The following is a 19,975-nucleotide window of genomic DNA, read 5'->3' on the forward strand; positions in this document are numbered from 1 at the left end:
CAAAACGGGCGCACGAATTTGCATAATTTCAGGTGTAACTTCCACAGGGAATTCCATCCTGCTGTGCTTTTTTTTTGTGTGTCTAAATAGCTACATTTCAAATGTTTTAATGGAATAAATACCTGTTAAAACCTAATTTAGGGACAAGACGAGAAACTAGATATGCAATTGGTGAAAACGTTCCTTTTAAACTCTGGGATATATGTTGAAGTTTGATCCAGACTGATCAGAGATGATGAAAGTCGCTTCCCTGACAACTATATGAGATGAGTTTGCGAGACTCGATTTAATCCTACAATGCATAAATTCACAACATGAAATTATGTATAAATTGGCAGTCTTGCTCAGAGAGGCCGCAGTGACGTTTAATGCAGCAAATTGAAATAATATACTGTGTAGTGGGGACAGTTGTAATCGCGTTATTTTTTTTTTGAAGTTTGTATTAGTTGAGTGGGACACTCAGAATATGTTTACCAGTCTTTTTAATTTGATTTATTTTACAAAGTTAAGTACAGATTAGGTAGGTTATTCAACTCTTGTAGCTCATCCTTCCATTGAAAGCTATGGCTCTATTATCGCATCGAGCTGCGCTTTGAATGTTGCACAGTTTTTGCCTCCACAATTCTACCTGGAAGATCATTACAGGTGTCAATGACTCTGCCAAAATGTGCTTGCTGGCATCAGTCCTGAACTTGTCTCTTGCTAGTTTGTATGTATGTTGAGTTGTCTTACAATTGTGGTTTAATTTGAAATAATAATGTTAAGGACGAGTATATCCATATGATTTCTATTAGGGATGGCTTATTGGAAAAGTATGAGAAGTTACATATTTGTTTTGTATTTGTTCATTCTGGTGGGTTTGTCTTCTGAACAATGAGAGTCCTTGGGAGGAGCTTGCTGACAGACTATATGTTAATTGTATTCATATGATTTATATCAATTAATTGTATTCAGTTGGTGCGTATCAATTAGGGACTCTTGCATCCATTTGTATGAGAGCTTATCTAGGGTGTGGAGTGGGTAGCGTGGAGCTCTGTGAATAAAGGTTCGGAAGCAACTGAAGACCAGGCTCTAGTATTCTATCCTTCACACCTGGCTATCCATTTTATTACATTGTAGAAGAGAATGGCTGCCTAAAGGTGGAGGTTGGAAACTAATTTTTTTTGGACATAAAAAAAACTCCCCCCAAAAAACGTGAAAGCCAAATGACCATTGTGGAAAATTATAGAAAGCAAGTTTAAATCATCGAGGTACGATTTTCCCCTTGATGTTCTCGGAGTTTGAACTGTATGACCAGTGGAAGAATGAGGTTGATGTGTGGACACAGGTTATTACACTGCCAAAGAGAAAACATGGCCTTGGCATTGTCGCTTCCTGAACGAAGTAAAATCAGAACTAAGGTATTTTCTGAGATGGATACAGATCTATTGGATAATGATGAAGGTTTTACCTTTCTAATAGAATTTCTGGATCAAATCTGCAAGAAAGATGACCTGTTAAGTGCCGGTGAGGCGTGGTCAGCATTTGATAGATTTCGGAAAACGGACGGTCATTCAATGGAAGAGTATATCATGGACTTTAACAGATTGTACAAGAATTGGGAATCACTGGCTCGGTACTGGTGTTTAAATTACTAGATTGTGCTAAGGTGTCTCATGGACAGGCAACTGGTCCTAACTGGTGTCCAGTTCTTGGAAAATGAGACTCTGTTGGACCAAATGTCTGCTGCCTTAAAAAAAAAAATCCTGGGGTAACAGTCATTCCTTTCAGCCTTCATGGAACCAATGAGACCTTCTGCTGTAACACAGAATAGAAGATTCGATGGCTACCAGGTTTCAAAATGTTCGAGATACTAAACGCAGGCGCCAGACCAGGTTTCAAAATTTTCAAGAGACCGGATGCAGGCATCAATATGACAGAGGATTAAAGATAGCCAGATTGGTGATGAAAGCAGGTGCAGCAAATCCAGTTATATCAACAGAAGACAAAATTGGGACAGTAATAATAGTCAAATGAATTCCAGGAATGCCCAAGGAAAAATCAGGAGATGCTTTGGCTGTGACTCTTAAGTATCATTATGAGGCGAATTGCCCAGAGCCAAGATGCAGGGTCTTTGAATTGATGCATGAAGAAAGTAGTTCAGAGGACGAGGATGAAGATAATGATGAATATGAACAGATTGTTCTGGTCACAAGGAGTTTTAATCCTATGATGAATGTGTTAGTCACAGATTCCTTTAATTGTGCGGTGTTAGTGTATGCTTGGTAGATTGGTTAAAATGTAATCTTGATTCACTAAGTAGCGAAGATCGACGCAAGATTAATGAATATAAAAGTCCTACATGTTTTAGGTTTGGAGATGACAACACCTTGAGCTCACTCAAGAGTGGCAATTCCATGTAAGATAGCTGGAGTATGCCATTTTATAACTACGGATGTAGATTTTAGTGAGATACCTATGCTTTTGGGTAAACCTTCCATGAAAAAGCCAAAAATGAAACTTGACATGGAACACGATGAGGCAGTTGTTTTTGGGAAATCGACTGATCTGCAGTTTACCCAGTCAGGGTATCGGTTATATCCCCTTAATAAAACCTGATGATTCTCATCACCGGTGTTAGGCAAGTATTAATGGCATCAGGTGATAAGGATAAGAGAGAAAAAAAACAAATTGTCTTAAATTTACATAGACAATTTGCCCACCCTACCTGTCAACGTTTAAAGATCCTGCTAAAAGATGCAGGTGTAGTTGATGAGGAAGATAAGAGGCTCATAGAAGAGATTAGTGAGAACTGTGAAATCTGTAAGAAGTATAGACGGACGCACCCATGTCCTATTGTAAGTATTCCATTAGCACGTGACTTTAACAAGGTAGTTGCCATGGATCCAAAGGTATGGGACAAAGACAGAAATATTTTCATCTTACATTTTATTGTCCTGGCTATGAGATTTAGTATTTCTACACTAATATATAGTAAGGAGAAGAAGGTTATTCTAGATAAAATTATGAAAAAATGGATAGGGACTGGACTTAGGACACCAGTAAAGTTTTTGACCGATAATGGAGGTGAACTTGCTAACGCAGAGCTCAGATATATGTGAGAATATGAATACAATTGTCATGAATACAGCAGCTGAGAGCCCTTTCAGCAGTGGTCTTTGTGATAGGAATCATGCTGTGATTGATAGCATGGTGCATAAAATTTTGGCTGATCGACCAGAGTGTAAATTGTCAACTGCCCTAGCATGGATAGTTCATGCAAAGAATTCTCTTCAAATGGTTGGAGGATATAGTCCTTACCAACTAGCGTATGGCCGCAATCCCAAATTACCTTCTGTTCTTTGTGATAATTCTCCTGCTCTAGAAGGCACTACAATTATTGCCATTTTTTCTCAGCATTTAAATGCTATGCATGCAGGGAAACAGGCTTTTATCAAGGCTGAGGTAGCAGAGAAAATTCGTAGAGCACTGAGGCATCGTATTAGACCATCTGAGACAGAGTTCAATTCAGGAGATTTGGTATACTATAAAAATGAGGGTCACAGGGAATGGAAAGGCCCTGGTAAAGTAATAGGTCGTGATGGTAAGACAATACTTGTCCAACATAGCAATCAAACTGTTACGAATAATTGGAATTAATTACAAAATCTCTGACCGAGCAGTTGATAGAAGTAAACGAGGCACCTTGTGCCTCAGATGGTGGTGTTTTTTTTGATGAGGTTCCTGAGGTACAGACAGGGCTGGACAGTGGTAATTTCAATGATCAAGAAACACATGACAGAGCTATCACATCCACAGAACAATTACCCAAAGTGGGTAGAGGGGTGACATATGTTCCGGAGGGGACTAATGAATGGAGAGATCCAACAATTTTTGGACGTACAGGCAAAGTTACTGGTAAGTTTAAATTTTGGTTGAATGTTCAGGATGATGGCCATGCAGCGAGGTCCATGAACTGGCAGAATGGGATAAAAGGGTGGAAGAGTACGAAAGTGCAGTAAAAGTAGTTGTAGGGCGCCCGGAAGTGAATTTCGGGTCAGAAAACGATCACGAACTAGAGATGAAAGAGGGAAATCTCGCAGTAGCAGTCCCTACAGACATAAAAGTGGAAGCAAAAGATGTAGCTTGACTAGGTCAGACAATGAAACAAAAACCACAGAACAGTCACATAACAGAACTAGAAGCAGAAGTCATCATGATCGTGAAGTTTTGATGGCTGCCAATAAACTTGAGGATAAATGAGTAAGAGAGGCGAAACAAAGGGAGTTAGATAGTTGGAAAGAATTTGGAGTTTATTCTGAGGTAACAGATAAGGCCCAACCAGCTTTGTCGCACAGATGGGTTTGTACTGAAAAAGTCCTTGCAGATGGGACTTGTAAGGCTAAAGCGAGGTTGGTAGCTAATGGTTTTGAAGAGAAACTTGGCGATATAAATGTTTGAGTAGATTCTCCCACTACAAGAAAAGTAATTTAAAAATCTTTTTGGCTCTTTTGGCAACATTTTCATGGGAATGTATGTCAACTGACATAAAAGCCACATTTCTGCAGGGTGATAATTTTCAGAGAGAAGTGTTTCTGAAACCCCTAAAGAGGCAGCAGATGTGGAAGGAAAGCTATGAAAGCTATGGGATAATGTACACTCTACGAAAAATGTGAATGAGAAAAGATTATAGATTGACCTTGCTGGCTTGAAATAAATGCTGGAGTGAAAGGAAATCTCTAAAATTAGATGTGTGGATTCAAGCCATCAACTGTCGGATTGTTTTTTATTAACATAGAAAATAGGAGCAAGAGTAGGCCATTCGGCCCTTCGGGCCTGCTCCGCCATTCAAAATGATCATGGCTGATCGTCTGACTCAGTACCCTGTTCCTGCTTTTTCCCCATATCCCTTGATCCTTTTAGCATTAAGAAATATATCTATCTCCTTCTTGAATATATGTAATGACTTGGCCTCCACTGCCTTCTGTGGTAGAGAATTCCACAGGTTCACCACCCTCTGAGTGAAGAAATTTCTCCTCATCTCGGTTCTAAATGGCATACCCCGTATCCTGAGACTGTGACCCCTGCTTCTGGACTCCCCAGCCAATGGGAACATCCTCCCTGCATCTAGTCTGTCCAGTTCTGTTAGAATTTTATATGTTTTGATGAGATCACTTCTCATTCTTCTAAACTCTAGTGAATATAGGTCTAGTCGACCTAATCTCTCCTCATACGTCAGTCCTGCCATCCCAGGAATCAGTCTGGTAAACCTTCGTTGCACTCCCTCCATGGCAAGGATATCCTTCCTCAGATAAGGAGACCAAAACTGCACACAATACTCCAGATGTGGTCTCACCAAGGCCCCGTCGAACTGCAGTAAGACATCTCTGCTCCTGTACTCAAATCCTCTTGCAATGAAGGCCAACATACCCTTCGCCTTCCTAACTGCTTGCTGCACCTGAATGCTCGCTTTAAGTGACTGGTGTACAAGGACATCCAGGTCTCATTGCACCTCCCCTTTTCTCAATCTATCACTATTCAGATCATCTGCCTTTCTGTTTTTACAACCAAAGTGGATAATCTCACATTTATCCACGTTATACTGCATCTGCCATGTTCTTGCCCACTCATCCAACTTGTCTTAATCAAATTGGAGTCTCTTTGCATCCTCCTCACAGCTCACATTCCACCCCAGCTTTGTGTCATCTGCAAACTTGGAAATGTTACATTTGGTTCCCTCATCCAAATCATTGATATATATTGTGAATAGCTGGGGCCCAAGCACTGATCCCTGCGGTACCCCACTAGTCACTGCCTGCCACCCCGAAAAAGACCCTTTTATTCCTATTCTCTGTTTCCTGTCTGTCAACCGATTCTCAATCCGTGCCAGTATATTCCCCCCAATCCCATGTGCTTTAATTTTGCACACTAACCTCTTATGTGGGACCTTATCAAAAGCATTATTCATTCATGGGATGTGGGCTTTACTAAAAGAAGAACTCATGTGAAGAAATAATTAGGGGTCCTGGAAATGGTTGCTTCACAGTGTTGTAAAGAATATGGAAGTTTTTGATTTTTGAAATTTTTGTTTGTATTGTACATATAAAGTTTAATTTTATTTAAAGAGAGAAGGGAATCTGTTAATTGTATCTATATAATTTATATCAATTTGTGTTAATTGTATTCAGGTGTTGCATATCAATTGGGGACTCTTGTATCCATTCATATGAGAGCTTGTCGAGGTGTGGAGTGGGTACTGTGGAGCTCTCTGAATAAAGGCTTGGAAGCAACTGAAGACCAGGCCCTAGTATTCTATCGTTCACCACCTGGCTATCCAATTTATTGCACTAGAGAAGTTTGTGTTGGACTGTTTTATGTTGGAGCTAAAGGGGTAGGGTTGGTGCATTGTGTACAAATAAAATGATTACCAGGATATGGAAATGTTGAGGCCAAACTTTCTCTTGTGCATCCGGTACAATCTGAAATTAAGGTTTTTGCTGAGGTTTCAAAAGTACATTATTGCTGTTGCCATGAAAGCAGCTTATGTTAAAGAACACACCAGTTATAATTCAGTGCATAATTTTAAATTGTTTGTAATAAATGTGGACCTGGAAAAGTATATATTCCAGGAGATTCAGCAGAAATTATCTGGCACGTTTCATTTTCCACTTGGTGTATTTTCTCCCTTTAATGTTTGTCTCTATAATCTGTTCCAAGTACATTTAATAATATGTAATGATTTGTGTTATATTAATATGCACAAAATTGGAAGAGTATTACCTTTCACATTGGCAGTCATGGGGGAAAAAACAGCTCAGCTTGTACTTCACCAGTTTCATGTGCCAGTGCTAGAGATGGCAATCTTATTCCAAGACTTACTCTTTTCATATGTATAACATACAGTTTCTGTTTAATATTTGCTGTTTTTAACAGGAGCATTTTGCCTATGAATCCCAGGAATATGATGAATCATTCCCAGGTTGGACAAGGGATTGGGATTCCAGGGAGGACAAATAGCATGAGTAGCTCTGGTTTAGGCAGTCCAAACAGAAGCTCACCTAGCATAATATGTATGCCAAAGCAGCAGCCGTCCCGGCAGCCTTTTACAGTGAGCAGGTAAGCTCGGTGTTTCAACTTTGATTATGATGGAAAAGTCAGTAATAGTCAGAGGTCCTTTTATTATAGTAAACTAAAACGCTAAACAGATTTGAATTTCGCTATTGGTTGCTAATGCATATGGGCAATAGCCTTCTGGAAGGACTAACAGTTGATGAAAGATCACAGAGTACCGCTCTATCCTATACACTATATCCTCTTTTAAAATAACTGTATAACAGTGACTGGAACTTTAGAATTTGACCAATTGCCTAAAGTTAATCTTTTTTAAAAAAAAATCACCAATCTCTCACTTTTGTAGCATTCAGGTCAGTAGCTTATTAATGTGGCTGCCTTTTGCAGCCGATATTTGTACCAATATATAAATATTGTTCCTCTAACATGTAGTGAAGCTAAACTTAATGTAGTTCAAATCATAATTTGATCCCAGAAGCCTACTGAAAGCTACTGTCAATCTCACCATTTCCTCCTCTTGGCTTTTGGGGAAAAGACACTTGATGAAAAAGAAATGGACCCACACTTCCTGAACTGCAACGGATGCATTATTACAGTAACAAACGTATAGGTTGAAGTGTTTCAAAGACTTAATGCATCTTTTGGAGGTGATAATTATTATTTGGAGGTGAAAAGTAAATTATGATTATACTTTTCAAAGTAATAGACTCACTTTTAAAATATATTTTGAAGTACAGTTCTAGCACTTATTGGACAAAATACATTATTCCACTTAGCATATAGAACAAGGTTTAAAAAAAAAAGACAGCATCTGGTAAATGTTGGTCTAATTAAATTAGGACACGATTTTTATAATTGTCATTTTTATATAGCAGCTTAGGGAAATTGTCATTTTTTTCAAAATGATCAGATTTTTAACATTTTGAACACAACATAAAAACAAGCTCTGAATATTTTAAATATCACTGCTATTTCTGCGTTGAGTTTGCTGTGAGGATAAGAGGAACCACTGATTTGATTGTGAAAATTTTTACTTTGTTTTTAAACCATTCAATGTAGAAACTGAACAAACTGAAGAAGGCAAAAAAAATAGAATATAGATCAGTTTTTAAAAAAAGAAATTGACAAAACTATTCAGCAAAGTTAATCTTTTGAGCATTTGAGTTGTTCCTAGGGAAAATCTAATAAGATTAATTTTCTATTCCCATCCATCATTTGAACATCCATGTTTGTTATGTTTTGCTTCAGAGTCCTGACCTGGGCCTGCAAATCTTTTTCCAAATAAGTTCCTAAGTGCATAGTAGAACCCCATTGACATAATAGGCAGATTTGCATAAATGACTTAACCACCATCTCGCATGCTAACTATTCAAATTGACAGAGATAGATCAACAACTAACAAAATCGGATATGAGCAGTGTCAAGAAACTGACTTTACGATAAAAACTTCAATTTGTGGAAAGAAACTTGTTCAGAACATCACTTTATTTTTCTTCCTTCCCTGCAAAAAGGGTGCAAATCAAAATAAGATGTTATTTGTGTTTAGAGGATGTTTAATAACACTAATCGAGAGTGAGATTGAATTTCCTTCTCTTAACATTTGAGAAACTCTCCTGGGTGCAGTGTGATTCACCTGAATCCTGCTGTTAAATGCAGACATACTAATAGTAATACATTGTTTCCTTTTTGTCTCTGGAGCAAAACCGATGAAGTGCAGAAAATGTTAAGATTAACTTAAAAGGGAGCAAAATACTTGCTGGGCCTTCCCTCTGCCCTTCTTTACAATTACAAATTAATATTAAAATGTATAGTTTGCAAACTTATGCTGTAGAAATTTCTAATCAGGAGACTAGTGTTGGTCTCTTAGAATGTCTATCATTACCTTATGAATGAACTTTATACCTGGATTTTTGACTGGCATGTGATCTTTGAAAACAAACAATGTTTGAATAGTTGCTGAAGTGAAAATGTCTGAAGTATGCATTGCTGTGAAAGTAGCCTTATGAGATTTTGAAAAAAGCTGCACAGATGTTGCCTTGTACCAGGATTGACTTCCATTTCCTCTAGATTGAACCAGTGAAGGGTGATGGGTGCAGTAAAATTATAGTAAGATGCTTCGCATTATTTTTGTTGATATGCTCGCTGCCCTTATGTACTATTTGTTAGTAGACTTTCAGCATTTAGCACAAACAAAAATATATATTTGTATGACAGTGTTTATTTACAAAGGCTTCTGAAAATGTTCATGATAATTCATGTTCAGAAACTGTATACTTAATATTGATTTCTGTATCCAACCAAATAGAAGGCTACATTAATGTAAAGCGCTTTTAATTTAATGATGTCTCTTGTTTTACAGTATGTCTGGATTTGGGATGAACAGGAATCAGGCTTTTGGGATTAATAATTCACTTTCAAGTAACATTTTCAATGGCACAGGTAAATCTGTTTTTCGTTTGAGTACTATCATCACTATTTCCTGTTCGGATTGACCGACAAAATTCTGCCATTAGCATTACGCCATATTTCATACTTCCAAGCATAGTATGCACATCTTTAATTAAATTGCACTTTTTAATTCCATGGCTCAGGTCATAACTTAGTATTTGTTGTTATCAATTGGGTATGAAGGCCCGGAATTTCCTGGAACGGCGCAAATGGTGCTGTACACCATTAGTTACGCCGTTTCATGTCCCAATCTTCCCTTTGCAAACTTACTCCAAAATTTCCTGTTAAAGTAATTTGAACACACCGCTGTGAACATAATAGCGAATCAGGGACCTCAGAAATGGCGCAGCCAATGGCTTACTCCATCTGTATTAATGAAGTAATTCAACAGATCAGTAGCATGACCTGAGTCATAGAATTCTGCATTTCAAATCATTTCACTTTGCTAACTTGATCACTTGCAGAAAATTGTTTGAGGTATGGCCACACTCAGCTGCTGTATTCAGTTTTCAGTTTTCAAGAACATTCTAAGTTACAGATTTTGTTGTTTACCATTTATTTAGAAGATGTTAGTAATTTAATTAAAATGTCTCATGATTAAACAAACTGTGATGTGAATTGAGTCCTTGTTTCTCGGGTGTGAAACAGGAGCAAAAAGGTACAATTGTGCAGGTAGTTATGTCCCACATCGCAAGGGTGCCTCAAATATATCTGGCGGTATATTCGCTCAGGCGACATTCATGCATCCGTGGCTGCCACCTTAAAGAGGTATTAGGCCCTTTGCATATGCTTATGAGTGGTCTAATGCCTGTTTAAGGACCCACTCGGCGAAATTGGTCAGAAACTGAGCAGAGCATGCTCATTCCTGGAGCCTGCCAACAGAAAGTTATGTTTTTTCTTTTTAACTTGTATTAACATGGAGCTACGGCATTTTCAGGCACTTTAGTGCCCTACACCTGGCACACAATATACATAGAGCCTAACACACAATGACAAAGAAGAAGTGTTTTGATAGGTTTTGGCTAAGAATTAAATAGATCAAGAAGGAGCAGAGATTTTATTTTACTTGAATCAATTATTTTGAACTCTAATTATAATACATCCACCTGCACCATTATTTTTCAGTCTAAATGGCTGCATTGAGAAAACAATCCAAATAATTTGCAATCGCTATTGGTTGGGGCAGAGGGGAGCTGTGATTATCAACTCTTTACTGATTCAGCGAGGGTATTGGTAGAGTGGCACCAAAGTTCCAGGAAATTATGGCACAGCATGAATAATGGTGTAACTCACTTATGCCCTAATCTCCTGGGACCTTTGCTGAACATGAACCCAATGTTGGAGATGCGTGCATCCAATGGTGCAAATCTGCAGGACATTCTTGCCCATAGTTTTTCTAGTTAACAGTTAAAATCTGATGAAGTGCCTCAAAGGCCTGCATTCTTTATAGTAGTGGCTTTGCTGTTGTGCTACAAATTTTTAGCCCCTTTTAAGTAATGTACTAGTGGCACTCCTTGGACAGGAGGGGTAGGAGATTGTACTATAAGGCTGCCCTTTAATTGGTCTAGACATGTAAAGCACTGCTTCAAGATCTCAATCATATGTTGATAATTCTACTTGCATTCTGCTTCTGTTTGTGGTTGCCTCATAGATGCCGCAAGTCAGGGCTGCATGGGACCTGTTTGTTGGGAACTAGTAGCCTTACCATCCACTAAACCCAATAGAAAAGCAGCTAAAAACTTGGTCTTGAATCTTCTATCCTTTTTTTCACTAATCCCGGTTTATTTGGTAGCACATTTACAACAATATTGTAATAGGCTCATTTTCTGTCCTTGTTTCTGATTTCAGAGACAGAATTGTGGAAGGAAGCTAACAGTGTAGTGAATAAAATAGCATGATCTACAATAGCACACAGCCACTGTGTTGGTCTAACTGTTATACTATTATTGATATGCTTACAGCCTAACATCATCCCAGAGAATGTTGTCTTTATAGATGCACTATAGAAAATTTGTGAGTGGTAGCCATAATATGTAATTTTTATATAATTTGTGAACCCAAATATCTTGAACAGTGGTAGTCATTCAACGGAGTAAGTAGAAATTCTTGAAACTTAGCAACTAACTTTTTTGCCGTTCCTATTTAAATCTGTATTTAATTTTTTGTTCGTGGGTACACCTGCCCCCTTTCTTTTACACCTCCCAGTCCATGTATGGAATGTGACTAGGCTGGCATTCTGTTTTCTGGTCTCCCCAGATGCTGCTGTGAGCTGGTCATTGGGTATTAGAGAATGACCAAAATGGAGGCTACCTCCACTTTTTCTTTCATCTCCTCCTGCACTTCTTCACAAGAGTACAAACAATTATACTTGCTGTTTATATAGCCTCTTACTCTATCCAAATGTCACAGTGTTTCACACAATTGTTTTCGAAATGCAGTGACTGGTACTTAAGCAAACTGCATTCTGCACCCGTAGCATCTATCAAACATACAACAAAATTAAAAACCAGTTGCTTTATTTGTTGGTATTGGTTGGGGGAGGAATATTGATTTAGACACCAAGAGGACTTCTTCCAGCTCCTTTTGAAGTGTGGCATGGGACTTTAACATCCACCGGAACAGGCAGATGGGACCTTGGTTAGTTATTGCCTTGTTCAAAATTCAGCACCTTCAACAATGCAGCACTCCCATAGCTCTGCACTGTAACATCACGCTAGATTCTGAGCTCAAACCGTGCTATAGGCTTGAACTCTTAACCTTATGAGATGAGTGCAAGCTAACACACAGTGAGATCAGGAACTAAGTGTGGGAAGATCACTGTCACAAACCTGTATGGCACTATCCTGTGGGGCTCCATTGTACTGTAGCACCATACCACTTACCAAGCTTTTAACATTTTGAATTCTATTTGATCTGTTTTTATATTATACTTTAAAGTTTCCGGCCAATGTCGCAAAATAGTCACTGCATATAGAACGATCATTTAGTTACTGTTGCTGTTTACAGTCTGCCATACTCGCATCAGTTGACTTGCTACAGCACATAACATAACAGCTACAATGAACAAGGCCGCTGATTTATGGTGATTGAGTAAGTTAAATTCTGATTTTATTGTATAAGTGTCAGCCTTGGCTCAGTAGTAGTACTCTTGCCTCTCAGTCAGAAGTGAGTTTGAACCCCATTTCAGAGTCTTCAGCGCATAATCTAGGCTGACACTTCAGTACGGTATTGAGGGAGTGCTACATTGTCAGCGATGCCGTCTTTCAGATGAGACATTAAACCGAGGCCCTGTCTGCTCCTTCACATGGACATAAAAGAGCATGTGGCACTTTTTGAAGAAAAGCAGGAGAGTTCTCCTGGTGTCCTGATCATCATTTATCCCTCAACCAGCATCACCAAAACAGGTTATCTGTTAATTTATCTCACTGCTGTTTATGGGACTTTGCTGTGCGTAAATAGGTTGCCGGATTTCTGTTCCGGGTGACTACTTTAAAAGAAAAGGCTGTGAAGCACTTTGGGACATGCTGAGGTCGTGAAAGTTGCTATATAAATGTAAATTCTTTGGTATGAGGATTTTTACCAGTGTTTAGCAGTGGTGATCGCATACCACAATTAATGAGCTTTTATAATTAGGGACACTGGTTTATGGTGAAAGAATAAGTCAAATTCCATTTTCCTTTTGTGGGATTGTTGGAATTTGTATGATTTTTTGGGGGGGGGGATTGGATTCCACAAATCTGTCCATTTCTCTGTGAAAACTACGAGTCAGTGGCCTTGATAATGAATGTTCTATGAATCTTGACCGATAAACTGCCGTGTTCTCTATTTGTGTTGCAGACATGTGGTTGCATAAATCAAATCCAGTTTTTAATTTGTTTTAATATATTTTTAAAATACAAGTGGTGCAGTGATAGCAAAAGATTCTACATTGTTTGTACAGCATGTTGCATCAAAATAAGTGTAAATAGGTATATTTAAAAAACACTTCATAAAATCTTTTAGTTTAACCTGTTTTAATTGTGAATGCTTTTCAGTCAGCACTGTTGATTCAGTTTGTTTTGTGTTTTAGATGGAAGTGAAAATGTTACAGGGTTAGACCTCTCAGAATTTCCAGTACTAGCAGATAGAACCAGAAGGGAAGGAAGTGGTAATCCTACTCCTCTAATAAATCCGTTGGCGGGAAGGACTCCTTATGGTAAGAAACCTTTCTTAACTCTGTCTTAATTGTATCTTTTCCTGCTTTAAAGAGGGAGTCTTGCACATGGCACCTCATTTAAACCTAACTTCTGAACTACTGCCAAAACTACTACATTGTGTCACACTGAGTTATACAAAGTAGAAAGGTCCCAGATTCAATCCCTGGTGTGTGTTGGTGAATTTTGAGTAGACCAGAAGTGGTGGTGGTACAATTATCCTCCATAAGCCTGGACTAAAAAAGGGAATCTTGGCAGGGTTCTTGCTCCTGAGTGATATCCAACTGGAAACATATATATATATGTGTGTGTATGTGTGTGAGTGTATGATATGTTCTGTGATGATTCCTGTGGTTGAGTTGTGAACAGTGGTGCAATACATGGTCCATGCTAAGTTGGTTGATTTCAGCCAGGCAGTAGAGGAGGCACTAAAAGTGGCCTCAGTGGCCTTGAGCTAGGGAGATGAAAGCATTAATCGAGGCTTTCACTCCGCATCACTGTCCAGTGTTTCATGCTCAAAAGTACGGACATAGTGTAAACCAGAAAGGGATTCTGCTGTGATGCTTCTATCGTTAAATGAATCTATACAATAAGCATAAGCAAGATCCACATGAAGAATGGCCCAGCAAGGTACCAGAAGGCTGTTAATATCTATGGAATCGTATCTCTGCATGAGTCGTAGCCTTTGGAAGAAACGAGGTAAGGGAAGAATATTGCTGTTAGTTCTTCCCTTGTCATGTGTTGTTCCCTGACCAACAACTTGAGCAGTGAAATTGCTCTCCAGCTGTTACCAATGGCACTATTGAACTGACTCCAGGGTCTTTCATTTTCCTTCCCCATCTATGGAAAAAATGCGTAGACTCTGTTGCTCCTCAGTTTGCAAAGCCGAAATACGGAACTTGGAACCTGGTGAATTACAGGTGCAGACCTGTGTCCTACTTGTTAGTTGGAACAAAAACATATTCTGCTGCCCAAAGAATTACGATTTAACTTTACATTTTTTTTTGTCAATTACCTAAATTCTGAATATTGTTTTAAAGGTAGGTTTTGAAGACCTCATTGAGGAAACTATGCACCTGAAAATGAGGTACGAACCTGGTGAAGCTACAGCACAGGATCCCATGCATGCTAACAGCAAAAGCAGCATTTTATAGACAGAGCTAAACGATCCTACAACCAACGGATCAGGTCAAAGCTCAGCAGCTTTGCCACATCTAGTCGTGAATGGTGGTGGACAATTAAGCAACAAACGGGAGGAGACGGCTCCATGACGATGGCGGAGCCCAGCATGTGAGTGCAAAATTTGAGACTGAAGCGTTTGCAACCATCTTCAGTCAGAAGTGCCAAGTGTTGATCTTTCTCGGCCTCCTCCTGTGGTCCCCACCATCACAGATGCCAGTCTTCAGCCAATTCGATTCACTCCACGTGACATCAAGAAACGGCAGAGTGCACTGGACACAGCAAAGTCTACAGGCCCTGACAACCTCCCGGTTGTAGTCCTGAATCTTATTCAGAATTTAGGTAATTGACAAAAACAAAAAGAATGTAAAGTTAAATCGTAATTCTTTGGGCAGCAGAATATGTTTTTGTTCCAACTAACAAGTAGGACACGGATCTGCACCTGTAATTCACCAGGTTCCAAGCTCCGTATTTCAGCTTTGCAAACTGAGGAGCAACAGAGCCTACACATTTTTTCCATAGATGGGGAAGGAAAATGAAAGACCCTGGAGCCAGATCAATAGTGCCATTGGTAACAGCTGGAGAGCAATTTCACTGCTCAAGTTGTTGGTCAGGGAACAACACATGACAAGGGAAGAACTAACAGCAATTTTCTTCCCTTACCTCGTTTCTTCCAAAGGCTACGACTCGTGCAGAGATACGATTCCATAGATATTAGCAGCCTTTTGGTACCTTTGCTCCAGAACTAGCCGCGCTCCTAGCTAAGCTGTTCCAGTACAGCTACAACACTGGCATCTACCCGACAATGGGGAAAATTCCCCAGGTATGTCATGTCCACAAAAGCAGGACAAATCCAACCTGGCCAATTACTGCCCTAACGGCCTGCTCCCAATCATTAGCAAAGTAATGGAATGAGTCGTAAACAGTGTTGTCAAATGGAACTTACTCACCAATAACCGGCTCACCACTGTTCAGTTTGGGTTCCGCCAGGACCGCTCTGCTCTAGACCTCACTAAAGCCATGGTCCAAACATTGATGCAAGAGCTGAATTCCACAGGTGAGGTGAGAGTGACTGCCCGTAACATTAAAGCAGCATTCAACCAAGTGTAGCACCAAGGAGCCCCAGTATGACTGAAGTTAATAGGGATCAGAAGCAAAACTCCAGTGGCTGGAGTTTTACCTGACAGAAAGGAGATTGATTGTAGTTTTTGGAGGCCAATCATCCTAGTCCCAGGATACCATTGCAGGAGTTCCTCAGGACAGTGTTCTTGGCCAACTATCTTCATCAATGACCTACCCTCCGTTATAACATCAGCTGCTGGTGATTACACAGTTTTTGGCTCCATTTGCAATTACCCAGATAATGAAGCAGTCCATGCCTGGACAACATTCAGTCTTGGGTTGATAAGTGATAAATCACATTCGTGCCAGACAATGACCATCTCCAATAAGAGAGAGCCTAACCTCTTCCCCTTGACAATCAGTGACATTACCATTGCCAAGTCTCTCACCATCAACATTCTGGGGGGGGTGGGGGTCACCATTGACCACAAACTCAACTGGACCAGTTATATAAATGGAAGCCGGTCAGAGACTAGATATTCTGCAGCGAATGGTTCACGTCCTGACTCCCCAAAGCGCCTCCACCACCAACAAGTTAGGAATATGATGAAATACTCTCCACTTGGCTGGGCAGGTACAGCTGCAACAACACTCAAGAAGCTGGATGTCCAGGACAAAGCAATTTGCTTGATCGGCATCTTATCCATTAGCCTAAACATCCAATCACACCACCATCGGCGTACCATGCGTGCAGTGTGTACTATCTGCAGAATGCACTGCAGCAACTCACCAAGGCTTCTTTGGCAGAACCTCCCAAACTTGCGACCTCCACCATCTCGAAGAACAAGGGCAGCAGGTGCATGGGAACCCATCGCCTTCAAGTTCCCTTCCAAGTCACACACTATCTTGACTTGGATGTGAATCACTGTTATTTTATTGTCATTGGGTCAAAATCCTGGAACTCCCGACCTAACAGCATTGTAGCAGCACCTTCTTCACGTGGACTGCAGTGGCTCAAGCAGAAGGCCCGCCACCACTTTTTCTGTGCCACTAGGGATAGATAATAATTGCCAGCCTTGCTCGCGACGCCCACATCCCAAGAATGAATAATTTTTAAAAATCGTGAGGGGTTACTAAGCTCATATGAGGGACCTAACTGAACCTACACAATTGAAGTAACATGATTGCTGAAGCACCAAAGGTATTGATGGTTTTTGTTGATCATTTAGTTTGTTTACACTGTTAGGCTCAGTAATTCCTTCCACTCATTTTGCCTCAATAATGTCATTGGCATTCACTAGTCAAACAAAATTATTTAAATAATTGAAACTCACTGTTTTCTATAGCTTTCCTTTTTTTTAGAAGAGACGCTGATAGCAAGACTCCCTGTTTAAAGAGTGCTGTTAATGAAAGTGTAGCTGGTTTTATTTTTGAATATTCTAATTATTAAGGATTTTAGGAGTAAAATTGCAACATGGAAATGTTTTATTTTACTCCACACATTGTGAGCACATTCTTATCTAAAGAAGGAAAAATCACAGTGAATTGAGGAGACTTTTGAGGTGGTGACACATGATCTTCCCCAATCTGTACTATGACAATTTTTAAAAATTTTATTGCTACCACAATTCCCTGACATTGCTTCTGATCTATATTAAGGTATACAGATGGCCCATTATGAGGCAGGTTTATACCATTCTCCTTGCAGATAGCAAAAACTGAATCTTTGATCAAGAAATTGATTGTCAAGAGTGATTCGCCTTTTAAAGGTGTGTAACACCGATTGAAAGGGATTATATTAATGGCCATGTTCTGTGGGTCGTTACCTGAGACATGGCAAATTAATAGGAGAGGTGAATAAATCTAGTGCCTCAAGGCTAGGCGTGGTGTGGATTTTATTTTTATTCCATTGTTGGGAAAAACGATAGTTGAATTTAAATCCATCCTTAGACTTAAGAAACACAAATTTCTCGAGAAGGAAACATTCAAAATGGTCATTCTCTCCGTTGCCTTATAGCATTATGAGCATTGCATCCAAGGGGCAGGCTAGCATTCTTCATCTCCATTATGTGTACTTTCATGTTGCCACTTGGGGAGTGCCACAGGGAAGTATCTTTGCTTTTATATTGGAGACAAATGGTATAAATACAGGGTATTACTGTTGCCGCCTTCTTCCTGAGGCCAGGACTTTTACAAAGATCCCACCAGCAATAGCTGGCTCCCGGGTTTACATATGAATACTTTTCTAGTCAATTGGTTCACCTGAGGTTGTTCAAGGTTAACCCATTATTGTATCTGACAGTTCAGACATTCGCTTACTTGGGAACTGGGGTAGGAATATAGGAACAGGAGTGGGCCATTCAGCCCCTCAAGCCTGCTCCGCCATTTGATAAGATCATGGCTGATCTGTGATCTAACTCCATATACCTGCCTTTGGCCCATATCCCTGCCTTTGGCCCATATCCCTTAATACCTTTGATTGCCAAAAAGCTATCTATCTCAGATTTAAATTTAGCAATTGCGCTAGCATCGATTGCTGTTTGCGGAAGAGAGTTCCAAACTTCTCCACCCTTCGTGTGTAGAAATGTTTTCTGATCTCACTCCTGAAAGGTCTGGCTCTAATTTTTAGACTGTGCCCCCTACTTCTAGAATTTCCAACCAGCGGAAATAGTTTATCTCTATCCACCCTATCTGTTCCTCTTAATATCTTATAAACTTCTATCAGATCACCCCTTAACCTTCTAAACTCTAGAGACTACAACCCCAATTTGTGTAATCTCTCCTCGTAACTTAATCCCTGAAGTCCGGGTATCATTCTAGCAAACCTACGCTGCACTCCCTCCAAGGCCAGTATGTCCTTCCGAAGGTGCGGTGCCCAGAACTGCTCACAATACTCCAGGTGCGGTCTAACCAGGATTTTGTGTAGCTGCAGCATAACTTCTGCCCCCTTGTACTCTAGTCCTCTAGATATAAAGGCCAGCATTCCATTAGCCTTATTGATTATTTTTTGCACCTGTTCATGACATTTCAATGATCTATGTACTTGAACTCCTAAGTCCCTTTGGACATCCACTGTTTTTAACTTTTTCCCATTTAGAAAGTACCCTGTTCTATCCTTTTTTTGATCCAAAGTGGATGTCCTCACATTTGCCACAGTTTTGCCCATTCACCTAATCTATCAATATCCCTTCGTAATTTTATGTTTTCATCAACACTGCTTACAATGCCACCAATCTTTGTGTCATCAGCAAACTTAGATATGAGACTTTCTATGCCTTCATCTAAGTCGTTAATAAATATTGTGAATAATTGAGGCCCCAAGACAGATCCCTGCGTGACTCCACTAGTCACATCCTGCCAATGTGAGTACCTACCCATTATCCCTACTCTCTGTCGCCTTTCGCTCAGCCAACTTCCTAACCAAGTCCGTACTTTTCCCTCGATTTCATGGGCTTCTATCTTAGCTAACAGTCTCTTATGTGGGACTTTATCAAATGCCTTCTGGAAGTCCATATAAATAATATCCATTGACATTCCCCTGTCCACTACTTTAGTCACCTCTTCAAAAAATTCAATCAGGTTTGTCAGGCACGACCTACCTTTCACAAATCCATGCTGACTCTCTCTGATCACCTTGAGAATTTTCAGTTAATCAGTCATTATAGACTCCAGCATTTTCCACACAACAGATGTTAGGCTAACTGGTCCATAATTCCCTGGTTTCCCTCTCTCCTTTCTTAAAAAGTGGAGTGACATGCAATTTTCCAATCTAGAGGGACAGTTCCTGAATCTAGAGAACTTTGAAAGATTATAGTTAGGGCATCCGCAATGTGCTCACCTACTTCCTTTAAAACCCTGGGATGGAAACCATCTGGTCCTGGGGATTTGTCACTCTTTAGTGCTATTATTTTCTTCATTACTGTTGTTTTACTTATGTTAATTTTATTGAGTCCCTGTCCCCAATTCAATATTAGTTTTCTTGGGATTCCCATTTACTTTGGGTACTGCATAGTTGTATAGCTCTGAAGGTAACCATGTCCATT

The 19,975-nt window shown here is 39.7% G+C and overlaps 1 protein-coding gene across 4 annotated transcripts in view; it reads left to right on the forward strand.

Moving 5' to 3' along the window:
- cnot2 (CCR4-NOT transcription complex, subunit 2) overlaps window positions 1-19,975 on the forward strand; it is a 118,538-nt gene that overhangs the window by 66,088 nt on the left and 32,475 nt on the right. For all 4 annotated transcript variants that reach the window (XM_067999429.1, XM_067999432.1, XM_067999430.1 and 1 more), the window contains 3 exons: window positions 6,913-7,095; window positions 9,410-9,489; window positions 13,568-13,693. In XM_067999429.1, coding sequence (XP_067855530.1) covers window positions 6,913-7,095; window positions 9,410-9,489; window positions 13,568-13,693 — 389 coding nt within the window. The remainder of the gene's footprint in view (window positions 1-6,912; window positions 7,096-9,409; window positions 9,490-13,567; window positions 13,694-19,975) is intronic.

This window comes from Heptranchias perlo, chromosome 18 (genome assembly GCF_035084215.1).
Source record: "Heptranchias perlo isolate sHepPer1 chromosome 18, sHepPer1.hap1, whole genome shotgun sequence".
NCBI lineage: Eukaryota > Metazoa > Chordata > Chondrichthyes > Hexanchiformes > Hexanchidae > Heptranchias > Heptranchias perlo.